This window comes from Artemia sp. Qi Xiang Cuo, chromosome 1, assembly GCF_049724085.1.
Source record: "Artemia sp. Qi Xiang Cuo chromosome 1, ASM4972408v1, whole genome shotgun sequence".
Taxonomy (NCBI): Eukaryota; Metazoa; Arthropoda; class Branchiopoda; order Anostraca; family Artemiidae; genus Artemia; species Artemia sp. Qi Xiang Cuo.
Genome location: NC_142794.1, coordinates 4,193,377 through 4,214,048, shown reverse-complemented (window position 1 = coordinate 4,214,048; position 20,672 = coordinate 4,193,377). Strand labels below are relative to the sequence as shown.

The 20,672-nt window shown below is 34.7% G+C and overlaps 1 protein-coding gene and 1 long non-coding RNA gene across 6 annotated transcripts in view; one reads left to right on the top strand and one right to left on the bottom strand.

Moving 5' to 3' along the window:
• LOC148955922 (uncharacterized) overlaps positions 1 to 7,178 on the bottom strand; it is a 63,494-nt gene extending 56,316 nt beyond the window's left edge. For all 3 annotated transcript variants that reach the window (XM_089093211.1, XM_089093227.1, XM_089093218.1), the window contains exon 1: positions 6,807 to 7,178. In XM_089093211.1, the coding sequence (XP_088949337.1) occupies positions 6,807 to 6,957 (151 nt within the window). In that variant the 5' untranslated portion in view covers positions 6,958 to 7,178. The remainder of the gene's footprint in view (positions 1 to 6,806) is intronic.
• A 144-nt stretch (positions 7,179 to 7,322) lies between these two features.
• The window catches only part of LOC148955921 (uncharacterized), a 38,013-nt gene continuing 24,663 nt past the window's right edge, over positions 7,323 to 20,672 (top strand). For 2 of the 3 annotated variants that reach the window (XR_016142108.1, XR_016142106.1), the window contains exons 1-3: positions 8,103 to 8,725; positions 14,418 to 14,469; positions 19,840 to 19,975. This is a non-coding gene — a long non-coding RNA (uncharacterized LOC148955921). Of the gene's footprint in view, positions 7,638 to 8,102; positions 8,726 to 14,417; positions 14,470 to 19,839; positions 19,976 to 20,672 lie in introns of those variants that run through there. The other variant, XR_016142107.1, reaches the window with a different exon arrangement.

Here is a 20,672-nt window from a genome sequence, read left to right as displayed (position 1 = left end):
CCAATCAAAATTTTGAGATAGCCATTTTGTTCAGCATAGTTGATTTCCAGATAGAAAATATGTTTTTGAGGAGGTCACTCCCCCACAACCCTCAGGGCAAGGGTTTTAAGTTATGCCCTGGGGGCAAAATGAGGTTTTTATAGAAGGTGTTGTCATAGAAGCTTCAAAACAGGCTCATTCAATTGGAAATTCAAAGCGCTAGTACCCTTTTTAATAGTCGAAAGTGATTGGAGGGCAACTAGCCCCCTCCCCCATGCCCATCATTCCTCCAAACACATACAATCAAAATTTTGAGATAGCCATTTTGTTCAGAATAGTTGGTTTCCAGATAGAAAATTTGTTTTTGAAGAGGACACTCCCCCACAACCCTCAGGGGAAGGGTTTTAAGTTATGCCCTGGGGGCATATAAGGTTTTTATAGAAGGCATTGTCGTAGAAAATTCAAAAGAGGCTCATTCGATTGGAAATTTAAAGGGCTAGTACCCTTTTTAATATTCGATAGTGATTGGAGGGCAACTAGCCCCCCACCACACCAATCATTCCCCCAAAAATATCCAATAAAAATTTTGAGGTAGCCATTTTGTTCAGGGTAGTTGATTTTCAGATAGAAAACATATTTTTAAGGACGATACTCACCCAAAACCCTCAGGGCAAGGATTATAAGTTATACCCTGGGGGCATATAAGGTTTTTATTGAAATCTTTGTTGTAGAAACTTGAAAAAGGGCTCATTCGATTTAAAATTCAAAGGACTAGTAACATTTTTAATAGTCAAAAGTGATTTGGGGGCAACTAACCCCCCTCTCTCGCCCACCTTTTCCCAAAACACATCCAATCAAAATTTTTAGATAGCCATTTTATTCAACGTAGTTAAATGTTTTGGAAATTAGGTCTTTAAGGATGACAACCCCTCCCCCTACAGCCCTCAGGGCAGGGATCGTAAGTTATGCCCTTGGGACATATAAAGTTTTTATTGAAAGCCTTGTCGTAGAAGCTTCAAAAGGGCTCATTCAATTGGAAATTGAAAGGGCTAGTGCCTTTTTTAATAGTTAAAACTGATTCGATAGCAACTAACGCCCCTCTCACACCCACCATTTTCCCAAACACATGGAATTAAAATTCTGAGAAATCCATTTTACTCGTCGTAGTTGAAAGATCTAGAAATTAGGCCTTTGAGGACGGTACCCCCCTCAAAACCCTTAAGACAAGGGTTGTCAGTTAAGCCCTGGGGGAATATAAACTTTATATAGAAAGTTGTTGTATATGATTTATAGAATAGATTTTAGTCTTCCTCAAATCCAATTTTTATATGTTTAAAAACTAAATGTTGACTTAAGATTAAATCAAAATGCACTGTGATAATGCTAATTCCCAATAAGGCATCTCAGCAGTATCCCAAGAATGACTGAGGGTATTACGTTCAAACATTTGGGGCTACTTCTTCTCTTAAAATTTAACCAAATCCAAATAGCGTAAGTATATCCAATCTATCAAAGAAAGTAAAAAGATTTTTTTGCAAATGGTATCAAGTTTTCCATTACAGGTCAACTAGAGAGTTATGAAACTAAATTAAACAGTACTATTTGTGTCCGGATTTTTAAAAGGTTGTATGCTGTTAAATATTGCTGAAAATTTTTCTCTGGCATACAAATAGCAGGCCAAACTATAAAGGCTTAAAAAACGAAAAGATTTAAAGTATTATTTTCTTTTTCCCTGAAAAGACTTTGTCAATATAAAACAAACAGAAATTAATTAAAAAACTTTTTCCACAAAATAAGTTTTTCAAATAAAAGTAAAGAACTCTATTAAACAAAAAATGAGCAAAACTAAAATCAAATAATCTACCAAGCGTGAAACTACCACAAATCAGCATTGATAAATAAATGAAACCCAAAATGAACAGAAATTACAATAATTAACCAAGTCAAACTCAAAACGAGCCGAAATTAACATAAGTTGGGCGTAAAACCCCTATGCCTTCCCAAAGCGAGAACAAAATTTGCACTTTACTGAAAAAATATAAATATTTTTATTTTTGTAACTTTAATAAATCAAATAATATTAACATTTTGATTATTAAATATCAGTATATGTATATTAAACTGGCAATGCACATTCAAGTGAGATGGTACCTGAGATGGTATCCTATCAAGGTGGTATCCAGAGGGGGGGGGTAGTGAGCTGTCATATTTAAATGATAATACATCGATTTTTTTGAAAGCAGGGATGCCAATAAGTTAATTACTTTTTTTTATTTAAAGCAGAGACGCTATCCTATCAAGATGGTATCCAGAGGGGGTGGCATAGGGAGTTATTATATTTAAGTGATAGTACCTTGATTTTTTTTTTTTTTTTTAAAGCAGGGATGCCAAAAAGTTGAAAAGTTGAGCAAAATTACCAAGATTTTCATGAGTTATACTTGATACAGCACTTCTATAGTTTTATTCTCAAAGGGAAAGGGACACATGCATCCAACCCGTTTTTTTTTCTTTTTGATGAAATGAGTTTACTTTGAAAACATTCATTCATAAGTACCAGGCAGATTCACACTAAAACGAATTGGTGTGACAAAAGCAATATCAACATCCCCACCTAACGTTGCACACAAGTGACAATGGCACCCTTGGTCCTGTGCCCAAGTTACATTACAAGGCCAGGTCATAATAAAGGCTTTCAATTTGGGAGGTTCAAGGAGGAGTCTTTGACAGTCTTATGACCTCAGGATACTAGATGTTGCAACATTCTTACGTATCTGCAGTGGTTTAGAAAACTTGATCACCCCACAAATGATGACCAAAAATATGGACAAATATAACAAATGTAACATTTGCAATAGTATAACACTTTTTCAAAGCTTTGAAGAAAAGCAAAGAAGGCTAAATACCCCTAACTATGCTTGAAAGCTATTTTAAAAAGAAACTCTTTGGAGATTTCCATGGATATGACCATAGCAGAAGCTTTAAGCCTGGGTGGGGATCAAAAAGGAGTCTTTGAGTATTTTGACCACAGGAGACTTATTGTTGCAACTTTCTTAAATTTGGTAATTTTTGTGAGCATTTGGAAATCAAAGCTTAAACTCAATAACTGATACTAAGTCTCCTAACATTTTGCTTGGATCAAAAGTGATAAACTAGGAAGAAAATCTCAACATCTTCCTGGAGCTACTTCAGTTTGCATATTATTTCATTTAATTACATGTAAAACAGATGAGCTTTTCATTTTTTACCTGAGAAAATAGCTGGCACTTCATTTTTCTTCATACCTAATAAACCATTAAATGATTTTTGTTTCACTGTAATTGAAGTGTTCATCATGTATTTTTCAATTTGATAAATTTACTCCTTTTAGATGCAGTTTATAATTTAGCTAATATTAGGTATTTATGAGTTTATAATTTGGAATGAATCCCCAAAAGAAAAAATGAATAATATCCAAAAGAGCAGCCAAAAGCAATAAAAAACAGCAGTAGTTTAGCCTTAGCCTACATGACATATATTCTATAAAGAAGCCAAAAAAACTTTAAAATGCATTTTTTTTTAAATTGTTATTAAAAACCAGTTTTTAATACAAGGAAGGCTTTTTAGGAATCCAAAAGAGCAAAAAAAAAAAAAACAATCAATATCAAAGTCGCCCATCTCATCTGTTGTAAAGGTGACAAAACAGATATAGGCAAAGGGCATTATTAAAAAATTAAGCTTCTAAGTTCAAACTTATATTCAAAGTTTTTACCCAGATAACTGACAAATTTTGTGATACGTTATTTGAAGTTTTGTATGCAATAATGCTCAATGGAAAAAAAAAAAATACTAATTTTGATAATTATTTATGTTAAGAATACATAGCTAATAGATACTTCAACTATTATGCAAGGGTTCTGAAATGCCACAGCCATTTCATTTCTACTAGATTTCTACTTCTCTTGATGAATAACAAAGAAGACCAGTTTCCAGCCAGTGACTTGTGAAGTTTTTAACTCATGAATAGGCTCAGATCTGTTGTAAATTTAAGCTGTGATTTGAAAAGACTGATGAAAACATTAATCTTTGCAGTCAACATTGATTATGCTAGCAGTAGCATGCTGTTTTTGGCCCAGCTGCTGCTGGTCTTCCCTCATCAGTGCAGCGCCAGGGTCTAACTGCATGGATACTGTGTATTCAATAAAATTTTGCTATGTGGAATCTTAAGAGTTTTCTTGAACATGCTTGTACACAATAAAATTTACCTATACAAAATATATTAATTACAGTAAAATAATTGAATAAATATAACATAAGTAAATGTACTCTTTAGAAAAATAAAATAACCAAAATTTGATATCTATAATGGGTCTGTTGACCAAGGGGCACCAAATACCATTCTGGGATGTTGACAGGTCTAGTTCTGTCCATGCTAGGAAGAAAGCAAATGGACTTGATGCCTTTTTTATGTCCCTTCAAATTCAGCAATTGCTTCTGGGGCAAGTTCTGTTTTGAGCCATCAAAGGGACTCAAAACAGCCCATAGTAACCAAAAGTTTAAAAACATGTTTTTAAAAAAAGCTGACTGTTTTAGCAGAAAAAATTCCTACTTGCAGCTCATTCAGGATGGGTAATTATTATTTTTATTCATTAGTGAATGTAAATTAGTGAAATTGGTAACTATTTTCATTTTTATTCATTAGTGAAATATTATTTTGAAAACAAATCTACAAGAATTTTTAAAAGACCATGAAAACCATTGAAAAAGGCATACCACTGGAATCATTATTGCTGAAAACTCTAAATTGGAAACTATAGTCCTTACCTTGAACAACAAGGAAAATCACAATTTTCAAATTTTTTTCTTGGTTGTAAACAGGGCACTAAAGTATCAGAGTTGTTAAGGTCTTTCATATTATTTTCATATGTGATTCATTTTATATAATTGTTATACTTTACATCATAGTCCAAAAACTGTAGACAAGGCAATAAGTCACCTTTTGTGGCCCTATTAAGGGCATAAAATGGAGTTTGCCCCAGAAGCAATTATTGAATTTGGAAAGAACATACAAAAGATATTAAGTTATGAATTCACTTTCTTCTTAGCTATATTATATGAAAATGTATAAACTTACCTAAGAAGCATAAAAGTTTAAAAATGCAGGAGAGTAGATCTTCTGACTAAACATGTTAACATAAAAAGCAATGCAATTGGATTCTCTAATTGTTGTTCTTTCCAAATATAATATTTGCTACTAAACTCTGACAATGCACCCCTCTCCACTGACCCCAGACAGGCTATAGCACTAAACAACATATTTATCAATCTTTTTTTATCTCTCATGCTTTGTGTTTCTTTGTTAATAGGTAATTTCATTTTTTACCTCCCAAAATCCTTACCCTAGGTCTATCGAAAAAGAAATGAAACCAGTTTGTATGATATATCATAAAAAAACTCACATAATAATGGAAGGAAACATGAAAATCTGATTAACAGAAACATTAGTTGTATATTAAAAAGTACGAGTTCTATTGCTTGAGTGCTTTCTTTTAGTTTTGTATATAGCCTAAGGTTATGTGTGACCATTAAAATGAAGTGCATTGTCAGAGTAGCACAGCCTATTTAGGTAAATTTTCTGCAGTTCATATTATTGACTTGCAAAATTCAGCACTATTTTTGTTAATGGCATTTGAAAAACTTGAAATGGTAGGGAAACATTTTATATTTGTGTTGCCTAATAAATGAGGTTTGAATTATTATAAATAAGGATTTTTAGAATATGTTACTCTTGAACAACTTATTTATAAACTAGGATATGTTTTTAACCACTTTTCAATAACTTATCTAGTGTTGATAACTTCGGTAAAATTCTACTTTAGCTACTTTTGACTATTTTGGAAAGGGGTTGGGTTAGGAAAGTGAAACTTTTGGGAATGGGTTTACAGGCTAAAGTATGTCCTGGGAAGGTATATTGAAGTACCTACCTCCTCTCCTTCTCCCTCTAGAGGATCCTGACCTTTGATGACATTTAAAAATCTGTGAGTTATAGAAGTAAAACCTTGCAAAATGGATCTTCTGCTTAAATGAAGTACAACAAAATTGTTTCAAGCTTCAAAATTTTGCTTAACCCAGATCTATAAGGTTTTAAGCATATTCGAATACATTTCCTAAATTTTGAAAAAAAAACATTAAGGTGCCTTAAGTTCCAATACTCATAACAATGATGACTTTCTCAGAACTAAAGTAGGGAACAAAGAAACTGATAAGAAAAAATTAATATAAAATATTGTTTTTGTCAAAACTTCAATAAGCATGACCTTTCAAGTAGGCAAATTTCAGGAACCTCTAGAGAGAGAAGGAGCGAAGGTAGGTATTTCAAAATACCTTACCAGGACATTCTTTAGCCTGTAGGCACATCCCTAAAAGTTTCATTTTCCTAACCTAACCCCTTTCCAAGATAGCCAAAAGTAGCTAAAGTAGAATTTTACCATAACTTCTTTGTGTGGTTACAATTCAGGGTAGGCTATATATTTGCACATTAGGGGGTTGGAGTGGGTAAATTTGACGTTGCAATAGAAGTGACTATTATATTTGTAAAGAGCATAAAAAAGGCATTGAGTGGTATGTTCACTTTATTTTTAAGTCAATAATATGAACTACAGAAAATTTACCTAATAGGCTAGGCTATGCTACTCTGACAATGCACTTCATCCTAATGGTCACACTGGGCAATAACATAAGAGCATCTACTGGACAATTTAATTATACTGCTTTTTCTTCCAAATATTCCCCTGTGCTGTTACCAACACCCTAAGTTTTCTATTACCATAACTTTTGAACATTAGGCCTACCTTTTAACTGGTTTACACACTGGAATTTCTCTGTTTCAGCCTGAAACAACATTTGTGATTTATTCCATCTGTAGGAAACTTCATAGATAGAGAATACGACAATAAATCCAAGAATTACAACTTTTTGTCTATCAACACGAATTTTTGACATTTCTAATTAGACTATAAAAATGTGGCAGTGTAAACAGAAGGCTAGTGTTTGCTTTTTTAGATACTTTGAACTAAATTTTTGCTATCCTCAGGCATACAAAATTATTTGACATAATTAACAAATATTATAACTGTAAATTTCACAGTAACTAGTTGGCTAGAATAAATTGAAGAAGTTTGTCAAAATTTTAGTGTTCATTTCAACTAGTTTAAGTCAAGATTTATTCTATATGAATTAGGAGTTAAAGACGGCTGAATCAGAGGACACTTTTTCTCTGTTGACTTGTTAGATGGCAATAAACAGCAAACACTTGAAATGTAAGAATGCTTGATATTTCCGAAGTTTAACTCCTAACTTAATTAATTTAGAGCCTAAATGATTTTTCCTTTAACTACATGGGACGTATAAAATAAAATTTGGAGATACCAATGAAACTGGGGCTCCATTAATTGTACTTTTTGTCTCTATTCCTGTTATTAGTGCAACTTTTACCCTACTTGTGGGGGGGGGGGCATGTTCCTGTAAAAGCACCTCTTTCATCCTACTCTCCTTGGCTATGTGCAAAAGTCTGCTGATTCTGTTGACCTATTTCTTGGCAACAGCTTGGTTACCCTTTTCTTAAAATTTTGAATGCATCTAATGTTATCCTTAGCATATGCACCCCATAGGCTATTATGTAGGTAGGCTATACTCAATCAATGATCTTACTAGAGCTTTAAGAAGGGTCTTAATTGGGTCAATATATACCAAATCATATTATTGAGTTAGGACTAAAGTGAATACACCATTTGATGCCTGTTTTATGCTGATTACGAATATAATAAGCATTTATATCGGAAATGAATTTCAGCCCCCCCTCCCCTATGTAGACCAATTCAGGGTTAGGTTAGGTTAGGTAGAGCCTATATAGGGGGGGGGCTGAAATTCATTTCCAATGGAAATGCTCATTATATTTGTAATCAGCATAAAAAAAGGCATCGAATGGTGTATTCATTTTATTTGAAACTCAATAATATGATTTGGTATATATTGACCCTTAATTGGTATTAATGTAAATGAGCAGTCCACCAAATAAGGGGACATGTTAAGAAAACAATTATTAATATGCAAAATTATCATAGTTAACATATTTTGTAGTGGGAGAACCTTTATTTTCACTTCTTTCACTGTTGCACAATTTTTTTAACAAAATTCTAAAAAATAAACATAGATTTGACTGCATTTATTCATTTTCAAATAGTCTATATAAGAAAGTTCAACACCATCCATGTGATCTACCAAAAAGATACTAATAGGCAAATACTGATAAATTAGGTTGTCAGGTGAAATTAGCTAGATGGTTCTTGCATGTTTGTTTATTTTTCAAGACATGGAGAATAAACTTAAATATTGAAAAATATGATAGAAAAACTGGAAATACAAGGAAATAAGTGAAGATAAAGATTTTCCCACAGCAAAATATGTTAGCTAGGATTATTTTGCATATTATGAAGTAAGAATTGTCTTTTTAACATGTTTCCTTATGGGGTGGACTGCTCATACATTTACACTGTCTTAATTACTTTTTAATTATAAATAATTGTAGTTTTATTGGTGTTGTTATCATTTTTATTATATTATATATTGATATATCTTATATATTTTTATTATAGGCCTATTCATTTGAACTCATCTGGATGGTTTTACTAGATTGAAATGGGGTTTTCAATTACAAATAAGTCAAGACATATCTTATCAAAAAGAAGTTATTTGTGTGGTTAAATTCTAAGTATGAACACAATTAATTCAAAGGAATTTTTTGTTTCTAAACTACATAATTAGGGCATGTATAGGTATAATTTGACTTTACCTTAAATTACCTTACCTTACCTTAAATCGCACTAGCCAGCGATAAGGACGAATCCTGTAGACGCCGGTCAATGATGATGGTGGCTCAGCTCATCGGGCGCATCCCAAACTGTGCGCCATGGCTTTCTGCACCAATCTCTGTCAACAGCTGACTTGAAGGCTTCAGTATTAGGGGACATGACTGCAATCTGGCTAAGGGACTTCCATAAGCCAACCACACAGTTGGAGAAAAATTTGTTTCGCAGCCTGGTATTAGCGCATTTCCGGTAGAGCTTTAGGGGTGCCCTCTTGTTCTTGACGAACTATCTAACTGGAATAAGTCAGGGATGATATCGTGGTTGCAGATCAATTTGAATGTCATCAATACATCTCCTCGCTTACGTCGGTATGTGAGAGATGGTATTTTGAGCCTCTGGAGTCTGGTAGAATATGGCAAATTTTGAAAACCCCTTATGCATTTCGTTGCTCTCCGCTGCACCGATTCCAGAATCGATTGGTCAAGCTTGTTAACTGGCGTGGCAATGGACATCCCAAATTCTAATTTTGGTCGGATCAGGCCCTTTAGGAGCTTAGTAATGACTGCTGGAGATCTACTGCAGAACGTTCTCTTTATTATACCGAGAGTTTGGTTGGCTTTGGCTACTGCAGACTGCGTGTGTAAGTTGAATTTGAGCTTGTTATCAACCAAGACTCCCAGATCTTTTTCGCAGTGACTGGTTGTAAGTGGCTGTTTAAAACCACAATTGGATTCCATAAAATACTGGCTGAGAGGGTTGTTTGCTCCAAAGTGTATGACCTTGCATTTCTGGATATTAAATTCTAGTCGCCAGGTTTTTGCCCACGTTGAGAGTGCGTCGAGATCTGCTTGGATGTCTTTGGTACTTTGGGGGTCATAAATCGGACCGATTATTTTGGAATCATCAGCATATAAGCAAATCTTATTCTTTATGATTGAAGATGCATCATTAATATAGATGTTGAATTGAGTTGGGCCCAAAACCGTGCCTTGGGGTACTCCGCTTTCTACATCTGCTGATTCTGAGAAGAAAATTGATCCACCATCCCCAAATACTCTTACCACCTGCTTCCTGTTGGTAAGAAATTGCATCGTCCAATTTATGACTTCATCGTGGAGGCCTATTGCGTGAAGTTTAGAATTTAGCCTCCTATGACATACTTTATCAAATGCTTTCGCTAAGTCTAATAATATCATATCAACTGGGGATCCCGTGTCCATAAGTTCTGTGACATGCTCGTAAGCATCAATGAGGTTAGTATCAACTGATCGACTGGGGCGGAAGCCATGTTGGCTAGGAGATAGTAGCTTGTTCGCATTTAGGTGTTCAATAATGGCTGAGTTAACTATGCCTTCAAGAAGTTTTCCCACTCCCGAGGTGAGACTAATTGGTCGATAGTTGCTGACTTCATCTCTGCTGCTTCCTTTATGAACAGGTGTAATGTAAGCTTCCTTCCAGTCTTGTGGAATAGATTTAGTATTTAGGGACTTTTGGAATAGTAGGGTGAGAGGATGTGATAGTACTGCATACGTCTCCTTTAAGAGCCGAGGGGCACTCCGTCAGGTCCTGTTGATTTATTTGGGTTAATCTTCTTTAGTCGAGTCTCTACATCTACTTTAGTAATATTAATGGGCGGCATACTTTTTTGAATTTCGTACTGCGGGGGGTCTGGAAGTGGGGCATTATCTGCAACTGTGAATACTGAAATAAACTGCTTATTTAATGCATTAGCTATCTTCCTTGGGTCGCAGATTTTAGATCCATCTTGTACAAGTTGAGTGACAGAATGCCTTCCAGGCTTACCCGATGACACATACCTCCAAAATTTCTTAGGGTTAGTTTTTGTTGCAGCTGCCACTGAGTCCTCATACTTCTCGGTGATATTTCTGGAGAGACTTCTAAGCTTGTTTCGCGCCTGCTTATATTTTGTGTAATAGTCAGCCTGGTTTTGATTCTTTGTGTACAGCTTCCAGTATTTCTTTTTTCTGTTCCTAGCCATTTTTATTTCTTTTGTAATATACGGGAGGGTTATTGGTTTCCTTTTCCATTTTGTAGAAGAGTGATTTTCAATAGCCTTCAGTAATATTCTTTTCATAGTTGTCCATGACTCTTCCACATCTGTATTCTCAATGAAAGACCAATCACATTGAGTCAGTTCCTGACAAATTAGACTGTAATCAGTGTACACATGTTTTGTAAATTCTAGTCTTTGGGGATACAGTCTAAAACTGCAACTTATGACAATGTGGTCACTAGCTCCAAATGGTGGTAGGGGCTTGATGCTTATTATAGACTCTTGGTCTTTTGCTAGTAGTAGATCAAGTAGCGAAGGGTTCTGGCTATTTCTATATCTTGTCGGGAAGTTAACTGCCTGGTACAAAGAATGATTAAATAGGCACTCCAGGAATGGTCTTATTAAACTATTTTCAGAAAAACCAAATCCATTGACCCATTGAATATTTGGGAGATTGAAATCACCAACAATAATTATGTTTCCTCGTAGCTTCATTTTAATATCAATTGAAGTACTCATAGCAAGTAAAGAGGATTCAAGGCTTGGGGAACTGGGGCTTCTATACATGCAACCAATGTAAAATGGCCCACAAGGCAGGAGGACAGATATCCACACTTGTTCAATATATGGTTCATAATCTGAATTAATATCTATGCTTCCTACCTTCAGCGAGCTTCAGATGTACACGGCTATTCCTCTTCATCCTTCTCTAGATAAGTTGGAGACCAATGTATAGTCGGGTATCTGGATCTGGGTATCTCCAAGAGGAGTGTTGGTCCATTTAGGTTTAATCTCGCAGAAAGCGTAAACGTCTGCTTTTTCCGTCAAAACGGCATATTTTATCTCATGGAGCTTTGACGTTAAACAATCTACGTTACTGAAGACAACTTTCAGACCATTGTTCATCCAATGCGTGCAACTTTTATTTGGGCTATTATCCAGATCATTACATTCCCCAGACTCTATGCTGCTGTGGTTTGAAACGTCACTCATGAAAACAGTCTGCTCGGAAAGGATACAGCTTACTGATTTCGCACTGTAAAAAGATTCACTTGATTCATCAATAGTACTTATTTCAACATTAGAAGACACAGGGCTATTTACACTACTATCTATATTTCTTTGAGAATTATCTAGATCGTGTCCATTGCAGCTGGTGCTGCAATGGAGGTGGGCACGTTTTTTGGAACAATTCTGTTGCCTTGAATGACTAGGTTTTCTTCACCATTAGCTTGTCGCGCATGAAGTACTTCATACAGCTTTGTCCTCTTTATACGGTCGGATTTTGAAACATCGTTTCTAAACTGAATTTGGCTTGTTCCTTTTCTCTCATATGACTTTTGCAGGATCACTTTCTTAATTTTTAATTCATCAACCGAAAAAATAATGGGGCTCGCCTTACGCGAATCATTTTCATTCCTAGAGTTATTGGGACTGACGAGGCGCCGAACATTTTTTACAGCTATCCGCTGTAGTCGGTATTCGTTACATAAGAAGTCACTAATGAATGTCTCATCATTGGGTTGCGGCAATACTCCGAATGCTAGGATATTTAATTTGCGTCTTTGTTTGTCTCTATCTTCAGCGATCAATTTTTTCACGTGGCTCTCGAGTTGCTGGTTCATTTCATCTTTAAGAGATTCTACTTGAGATTTGATTAGCTTTTGTAACAGATCAGGATTACTAGCAGCCCCTGGGCCTTCCTCAAGCGAAGTAATACGAGTCTCCACATCCTTGAACTTGGCATCAATGTCTTTCTTGAACTCTTCTTTAAATTCACTAAATGACTGTTTAACTGCATTCTTGATTTTAATATCTAGGTCCTGTACAGCAGTTATCGCAGGTTCAAGTGGTTCAAGCGTTTTGTTAACTATGGCTTGTATTTCAGCTGCACTAGCGCCACTATGGGTGTTACCTTTACAAACAGGACACTTCCATTCGCAGCCTAATCTCCTTGTCATTTTTGTCAGAAGATTATACTCGGGTTTGCTAATTTCAAGGCAATCGATGCAAAGCCATTGTTTACAAATGTCGCAGTTCATTGCACTAGATTCTTCATCCAGACTCTCATCACAAGCAGCGCAAATGTCTTTGCCTTTTTTTGGGCTTTCTCGAAGCCTTTTTGGTGGCATTCTGCAACTTTGCAACTTTCAGGCACTGATATCAAGGCGACACCAAATAAAACGCAACTCAGGTAACGGGTAATAGAACGCAACTTGGATAACGGAATGCAACCAGGAACACGAGAATTCAGCGCCGCTAGGTAGCATTAGTGTAAAGTCCAAACTTTAGGATAAATTATTGACAAAAATCGAAATAAACGACACAATTTGCTGCAAATGATTTGCTCTTGGACAAATAACTCTCGGCAGATACCACTAGAGCACTTGCCACAGTTACTTTCAACTCTTCTGCTAGCTTCTCCTCTCCTGGCGCTCAAATGAAAGTATTATATCTCGTCGATGCTCATAACGCTAAATTTATTGCCTTGACAATTTTCGAAGTAGACAGAATATGGGAAGTGCAATACTCAAATCACCTATTCCCAGCAGTTTAAGGATTAAAATCCCGCTGGTACCAATTCGGCCTCTTGTTTGTTTGCTATTGCTCCCTTCTGCACAAATTATCCACTAAAAACGCGAAAACGGACGAGTTACTTTTTAACTACTTTTTAGTTACTTTTTAACAGAAGATGTTGAAAAAAAGATGCTTTACCTCTATTTTTCTCTCTTTCTCTCTTTTTCTGTCTCTCTTTTACCTAGAAATGGAGTAACAAAAACAAAAGTGGGGATCTAGAGAGGGCTGTAGAATAGTCATCTAAAACTAAGTAAAAATCTTGGTATTTTGAAGGTATATGAAACAAAAATTATGCTTGTCTTTATATTTTTTGTTATATTTCAGTTTTAGAAAAAGAAAAAAAATAGCATATTTTTTTTCTGGAGGTATTGGAAGAAATAACACAAAGTTGAGAATTTAGATTGTGAGCATATATGGAACCCTTTTAATGAATAAATAACAAAAGGACAATGGAAAATGATAAAGTAGAAGGATGCAACTTCTTTCCTTTTGGAGATATTCTGAATGACCCCTACCTCCAAAAAAATAATAAAAATTTGAGCCTTAAAGTGCATTTTGACAACCCCCCTTCCCCTAACTCTCTGTAATAGGAAATGTCTACCGAAGAAGATTTATAGCTTTAAATTGATCTTCTAATTCAGTTCCCGCTTTTGTCTTGAATTTTAAATTGTGAGTTATATTTAAGTTTTTTATTTTGTTTTTGTTCAACTTCAATGAGGATGTCACTAAATTTGTTAACTTGTTACTACTGTGGTTGAAAAATGTCTTCATTTTTTTTTAACAATTATGTTGTTGTATAAGGAAAAGCAGTGTGGTCTTTATAGGTGCAAGACCTCAGAAATCTTGTTTCATCAAATAATTGCATCAGAAGAATACTTTTTAATTCTCTCATTTTATTGACTTACTAGATTTTGTCTTTTGGGTAGTTTATTCACCTTTGATATAATTATTACTTTCATTCCAATTGATATAATTAGTAATCTCATTATACCTTTTCTTTTCAGATGATTGTTGCAGGGTTGAGACCCAAGAGGAATGAGCTTTTGGACCTATCAAGTAAGTTATAATTTCAGGCTTTACTCCTTTAAATCTATAGTCATAAGTTAAGCTTACTATAATTACTTCAATAAATAAATTCATCATTTTTTTAAATAAACTGATAAATTAATAAAATTATTAATAATGAAATTATAAATTAGTAAATAATTAGTCACAATATATTATAATTTAATTATAAATATATTAATAAATATAATATATTTTATTAGTTAAAAATAATCCATACAATATACTTATTCTAATTAATTACAAGTAAATACATAATTATTAATTAAAAATTAATAAAAGATGTGAACTTCCTAGGAGGGTTAAAAGAGGGAGGCTTTGAATAGATTGGGATGGTGGAGGAGCGTGCATAGCTCTGTTGGCCTCAGGCGGCTTGGTGCTGGGGTGAGTTGTTAGTTATTCTTAGTAGTAGTAATTTAATAAATGAAATTATTATAATAATAAAAGCTATTTATAACAAAAAAAAAAGATTGACATGGGCTCCCAACCAAATTTGATATGCCCCTATGAGGTACAAAAAAGAATTTCTAAGGGTTATTTTGAAAGAGCTTATAAAAAAAAATCTGTTCAGTTGCCCGTCATAGTATATGAATCTGAATTAAGTATAAAAGTAGCATTTTAATAAAAATATTGTAAGCTACTCTAACTTTGGTCCAAGGTTGGGTTATAAATTTCAAAAGTTTTGTGATTTCTAATTTTGATTAAGAACCCTTGTAAAAGATTCATTGCATTTTGAGATGTTTCACTATGATCTTTTACATTTCAACTGTCTATACTTTGAAAGTAATCCAAAATATTAACTAAATAAATTTCTTCCTAAACATTTATTTCTGGGATAGCTTTATTTTGGGTAAGAGCCAATAAAAAAGTTGATGAAATGGAATTAGTTGATGAAAAATTATTCTACTTTTGCTATGATTATATTCGTTAAAAATCACTGTTCCCTTATTTTCTTTGAATATCTCACGAAATAATCCTTTTATATGGATTTTTCCGATAGGTTTTGTTCTAAGCCATATAGCAAAAAGTATGTGAGAACGCAGTAGTAGATGGACAGATAAGCACTCCTGGACTTAAAATATGCAGGTGATTTGAGTGTTAAGGTAGTAATGAATGCATTTTCGGAAATTTTTAGGATTCTGTGGGCGAGAATATTTAGTAATTAATCCTAACAGACTAGAAATCTTGAGGATTCTGTGGGCGAGAATATTTAATAATTAATCCTAACAGATTAATTCTCTCAAATGAGAAATGATGTGTATAAAGAAATGAGAAATGATGGAATGATGAAAAATGATGTGTATGAAGAAATGAGAAATGATGAAAAATGATGTGTATGAAGAGGTTAGATATGAAGGATGAAGAGATTAGGTGTGAGGATAAAGAGATTGGGTTAGAGGATGGTGTTAGTTTTAGGTACTGAGAAAATTAAACGAATGAATAGATCCAACCTTTATTAGCATAAATTGTAAGGGGGATGCAGTGAAGGTTTATAGAGTAGAATATTGTTGGCACTGGGACTTTATTCGTGATTGTAAAAAACTTTAGAAAAATAAAAAGACAAATCTTGGAAACCATGCATCAAAAGCAACTGTAAAAATAGTTACCTATTATAACTCTAAAATGTGGGTGACTTCGTAAGCTAATGAAGGTATGCTAGATATTTTCTAGAGGAAGGATGGTGTCTGGTACTAGGAAGGATTTGAATTATCCTTCCAGGTATTCTTTTTTTACTATGTAGTACCGTCAAATCCCGTGGAAGAATTTGATGGTACGCTGATATGGTACTCAAAATTTTTTTAATTATTCTTTTTTGCGATTGTGCAATAAGCTGTACGAAAAAATGGGTTTAATTTTATCAAAAATAAAAGGTTTTAAAGCAGCAGTATGCGGAACGCTAGCTCTAGCTACAGAAAGAGATATCAGTAAAGATACTTGTTTGACGATACGGAATTTTTGGCTCGAGTCACTGCGAACTCAACACGATGTTCCTGCCTGGGATCTGGGCTGTGTCATAAGTATTTAAAATCTCCACGATTTCTTGACTTCTCGAATGTCAGTATGAAAAATCTTACTCTTAAAACGGTATTCATTACTGCTGTAGCATTTGGTCGTCGAAGGAGTGAGATTCATGCCTTGTCCTTCAGTGCAGCACAATTTTCAGATAATTTAGTAACTCTCAGATTTCTTCCTTCGTTCAAACCCAAGACCTTAAAACCTCATGAGATACCCTCTCCTACCCTTCTACCCACGCTACATGTAGATCCAGCCCTCTGTGCAGTGAGGATTTGATTCAAGAAATTAAATTTAAACCCATTTAACATTTTTTTAGTTATTTTTTTGCGATTATGCAATAAACTGTACGAAAAAATGGATTTAATTTCAGTGTTTAGAGGCTTCAGTGTCTCAGTGTTTAAAATAGCTAAGAATGTTCGGTTACGTTTTATGGATGAAGGATGAGATGTTGCCAAATATCATTCTTTCTGGCAATATAGCTAGGGCCAAACGAAAAGCAGCGCGTCTTTGAATGGGCGAGGAAGAAGTAAAAAACAGATTTACAGGAAGTAAGAGCATCATTTAAGGGAGGAAACAGTGAAGCTATAAACATGGTGGGATGGAGGATGAATGTACTTAGATGCGTGGAACATCTAATTTACTGGGTGCCGCGATGAGCGTCGTAATTTCTTATTTTTCGCCTATTTTTGACTTTTTAAGATCTCCTTCTTCTGATGTAGATTCTGGCGCACAAACCTGAGTATTTCTCAGTCTGAATTCCTACTCAGTGCAACAAGTCCATTATTTAATTTAATTTCGTATCGTACCATTTTTAGACATTTATCAACTTTTTCCCGTAGCTAGTTAAGGATTTAGACTATAAAAAATCGATCAGCCATCCTAGAATTTCCATTCCCCAACATTTCGGCCCTGTTTAAAGTATGTAAATACCAAAAAATGCAGTTTTTCGTTAAAAATTGTATCTTACTTTAATCCAATCACTTTCTACTCTTAAATAGGGCATTAGAACTTTCCAATCGAATGAGTCATCTCCTAGGTTTGTAAGACCACCCCTCAATGCGAAGCAATCGGAAGAAAAAAACATAGATACCACATCGTTTTTTATTAAGTATTCCTAACTGGAGTACTTGATATTAGTTCAGTTCAATACTAATTAATGGGAGACTACACCCAATATTTGTCTATGAAGTTTTTGAACATTTTCAGAACATGGACATCCTCTCAACCTCTCCTCTCAACCTCATCCTCTCAACTGGACCAACCAAGCGCTCATATATGAGTGCTATTGCTGCTTGGTTTTAGACATTTTATTAACCCTTTTCTCCAAATATTGATGGAGTATGGAGTACCAGGCAAGGCCGTATTCAGGGGGGGGGGGCTTAGGGGGTTTGAACCCACCCTCGCCCCCAAAATGTTGGGCTGTCTCGTAAAAACGTAACAAAAATGGATATGAACAAATTTTTATGGGTTTTTTGAGGTTTTTTGTGTAAATCCCCCCCCCCAAAAAAAAGAAAAATTTTTGTAAAACCCCCTCCGAAAAAAAAATTCTGGGTACGGCCTGGGTACCAGGTAGAGTTTTTTCTAGGGGGAAGGGATAGCACTCATGCCTATTTTACAAATGTTTGATTCCTTTGGGGGCTGCAGCCCCCCTTTAAAGGACGTTACTTATTACTTATTTATAAAAGCTAAAAGTATGAGCAACAAGAGGCATATATGTGTAGAACTTGCTCAAATAAAGGGATTCGTTATACTATCCTGTATTTGTTAAGCTTTGGAATGCTTTTTTTAGAGTCCTCTTGTGATAACCTACTACCTCTGGTTCGATTCGACCATCCCGCGGGGAGGGAGGAAACAAGTCCAATGGAACAGTTGTACTAGCCATGCTAAACTGCGATTGTCCTCAGTTTTGACTCTGAGGGAATGTAAACCTCCTGCTAAGGGTTTTCTATAGATTAGCTGGCTATCTGAGAATTTGTACCCTCTTTCTTTTTGCCCTATTTTTACCATAATTGGTGTTCCAAGGCAAAAAAAAAATTGAAAAAACGATATTTGGCTGAGGTGCGATTTATTTCACCACTCAAAAAGATACATATTCTCAACTCCCTTCAGATGATCTCTCTCTAACATTCTACGGCCATTGGTTCAATACGATCATTCTTGGTTGAATACAGCCACCCCTGCTAAAGAAATTAAGATGTTTCGCTGCCACCTATTCAGAAATTTGATTTCCTTTGTTTTTATAGATAGGAGACTGTGAGCTGATAATGGAAAGTTTAATGATGTACTTTTCATTTGGATTTGATGTAATACTGGAGGGTTTTCGGGCTCTTCCACAGAATTCTCAAAATTCTTTCCGCGTTTACAAATTGCTGTACAGTTGAACCATAATAAAAGACAGTAATTAAAGATAAGTGCCATTTAGACAATATTCATCATTAGAAAGGTTTTTTTGAAAACGCATTATTTTCTAAGGTTGGGTTAGCCCAGCCGTTGCTCCCTCTTTACAAGGCTGCAGGTACTGCTGCAATCATGATGGGGGACTGTGAACTTCATGTCAAAGATTTTCAGCAATGGTTGTATCAACGTTCACTTAATTTTTTCTAGCTTCTGTACTCTGGAATGACACCAAAAAGTGCTGATTTTGGTGCCATACCCTGCTTTAGTCGGATACGATTAAGATAAATATGTTTTAAAAAACACATATGTTCGAGTATTAGCTTTCAAATGAGCCATAAACCATCTTTGCATGATCATCCAGTAATTTGCTAGCACAGACAAAAAACAAGGAGACATCATAGCCACCCATGTTAAAAAAAGATTCCTTGTTTTACAAGATCAGGAGCTACTGATAAGGGCTTTTGTCAATGGCGATAGTACACTTTTTATGTTCATTTTGCGTCATATTTGTGGAGATTAATTTTTTTTTTTCATGCTCAAAAAATTTGTTTTCGCAATTACAATTTTATTATTCTGTTCGATCGAGATAATAGTTACTGTTTCCGAATCAATTTCAATTAGACACTTTTTTCCCACAAGACTGTTTTTTAAATTAAAAACTTTGAAATTTTATTTTAATTTTAATTTTTAAACTTTTATTTATTTTATTTAGTCCTAGGCACTTTACCAGATTGCAGCTGCCGTCACTGCTGCCTGCTTTTCGACATTACTTTTAGAGGGAGGGAAGCCAATATTTTTCTAGGAAGTGAACTAAGGAAGACCCCATTTCAGTCCTCTTATTTGGCGTATATTATTAATTTTTTTTAAATTGTTTGAGACCATGAAGCTAAATGCGATCTCTGATTGGTGTCTGCTCTTTGGGAATTCCAACAACCTTTCCTTTTTTAGAAATGTCAGGACCTGCTGTTTAATCAAGCTACAATTCAAGCACTGATAGAGAACTATGGAATCCTAGAAAAGTATTACCAAGATCTTATTGAAGAACGGGACCAGAGTCTCAACGGACTTAAATCACAGCTTGAAAGTAAGCAATCAAAACCGTCGTTTGATATTCTATACGTTTTTATTTCAGCTTCAAATCGTCACTTAAGCATTTACTGTCACATAGCTTAAGTATGTGTTAAGTAAGCTTAAGTTAAGCTTGAATTAAATTCAAATTAAATTAAGTTTAAGGGAATTTAATACCATAAAGAATCTCGTCCATTATAAACTTTTTTAGTTTGTGTGGCCAAACTATTAGAATTGATTGGGCGGTCTTTCCATAACTTGTAGAGCTTGGATAAGCGATTCGAATAATCGGCAGAAAACTAAAAGTCGACATCTACTTTCCCCGAAATCTTAGAAAAACCTTGCAACTTCTATTGTTTTGTGGCAGAGATAAAGATATTTAGTTTAAGGTAAACTTATATCATTAGGAAGTGCAAATTTTTTTTTCGATCAAAAGAAGCAGAATTTTCTTTTTAAAATTCATAAAAAATGGTTGTCCCTAAAAACGTTCTAGTATACCTGCTATGATAATTCAAAAATCACCTCAAAAGAAATGTCATTTGATCAGTTTAACAGCTCTTCGAATTTTATGTGGCTCAACCTGCTTTGATTGAAAACTTTGTCGACTCCATTGTCTTTTCAATCAAATTTTATAATCAAATCACAAATTCTCAGTAGGTCTCAGTGATAAGTAGTCCCCTAGGAGAATTTGCTAATGGACCCTATGCCTTTGA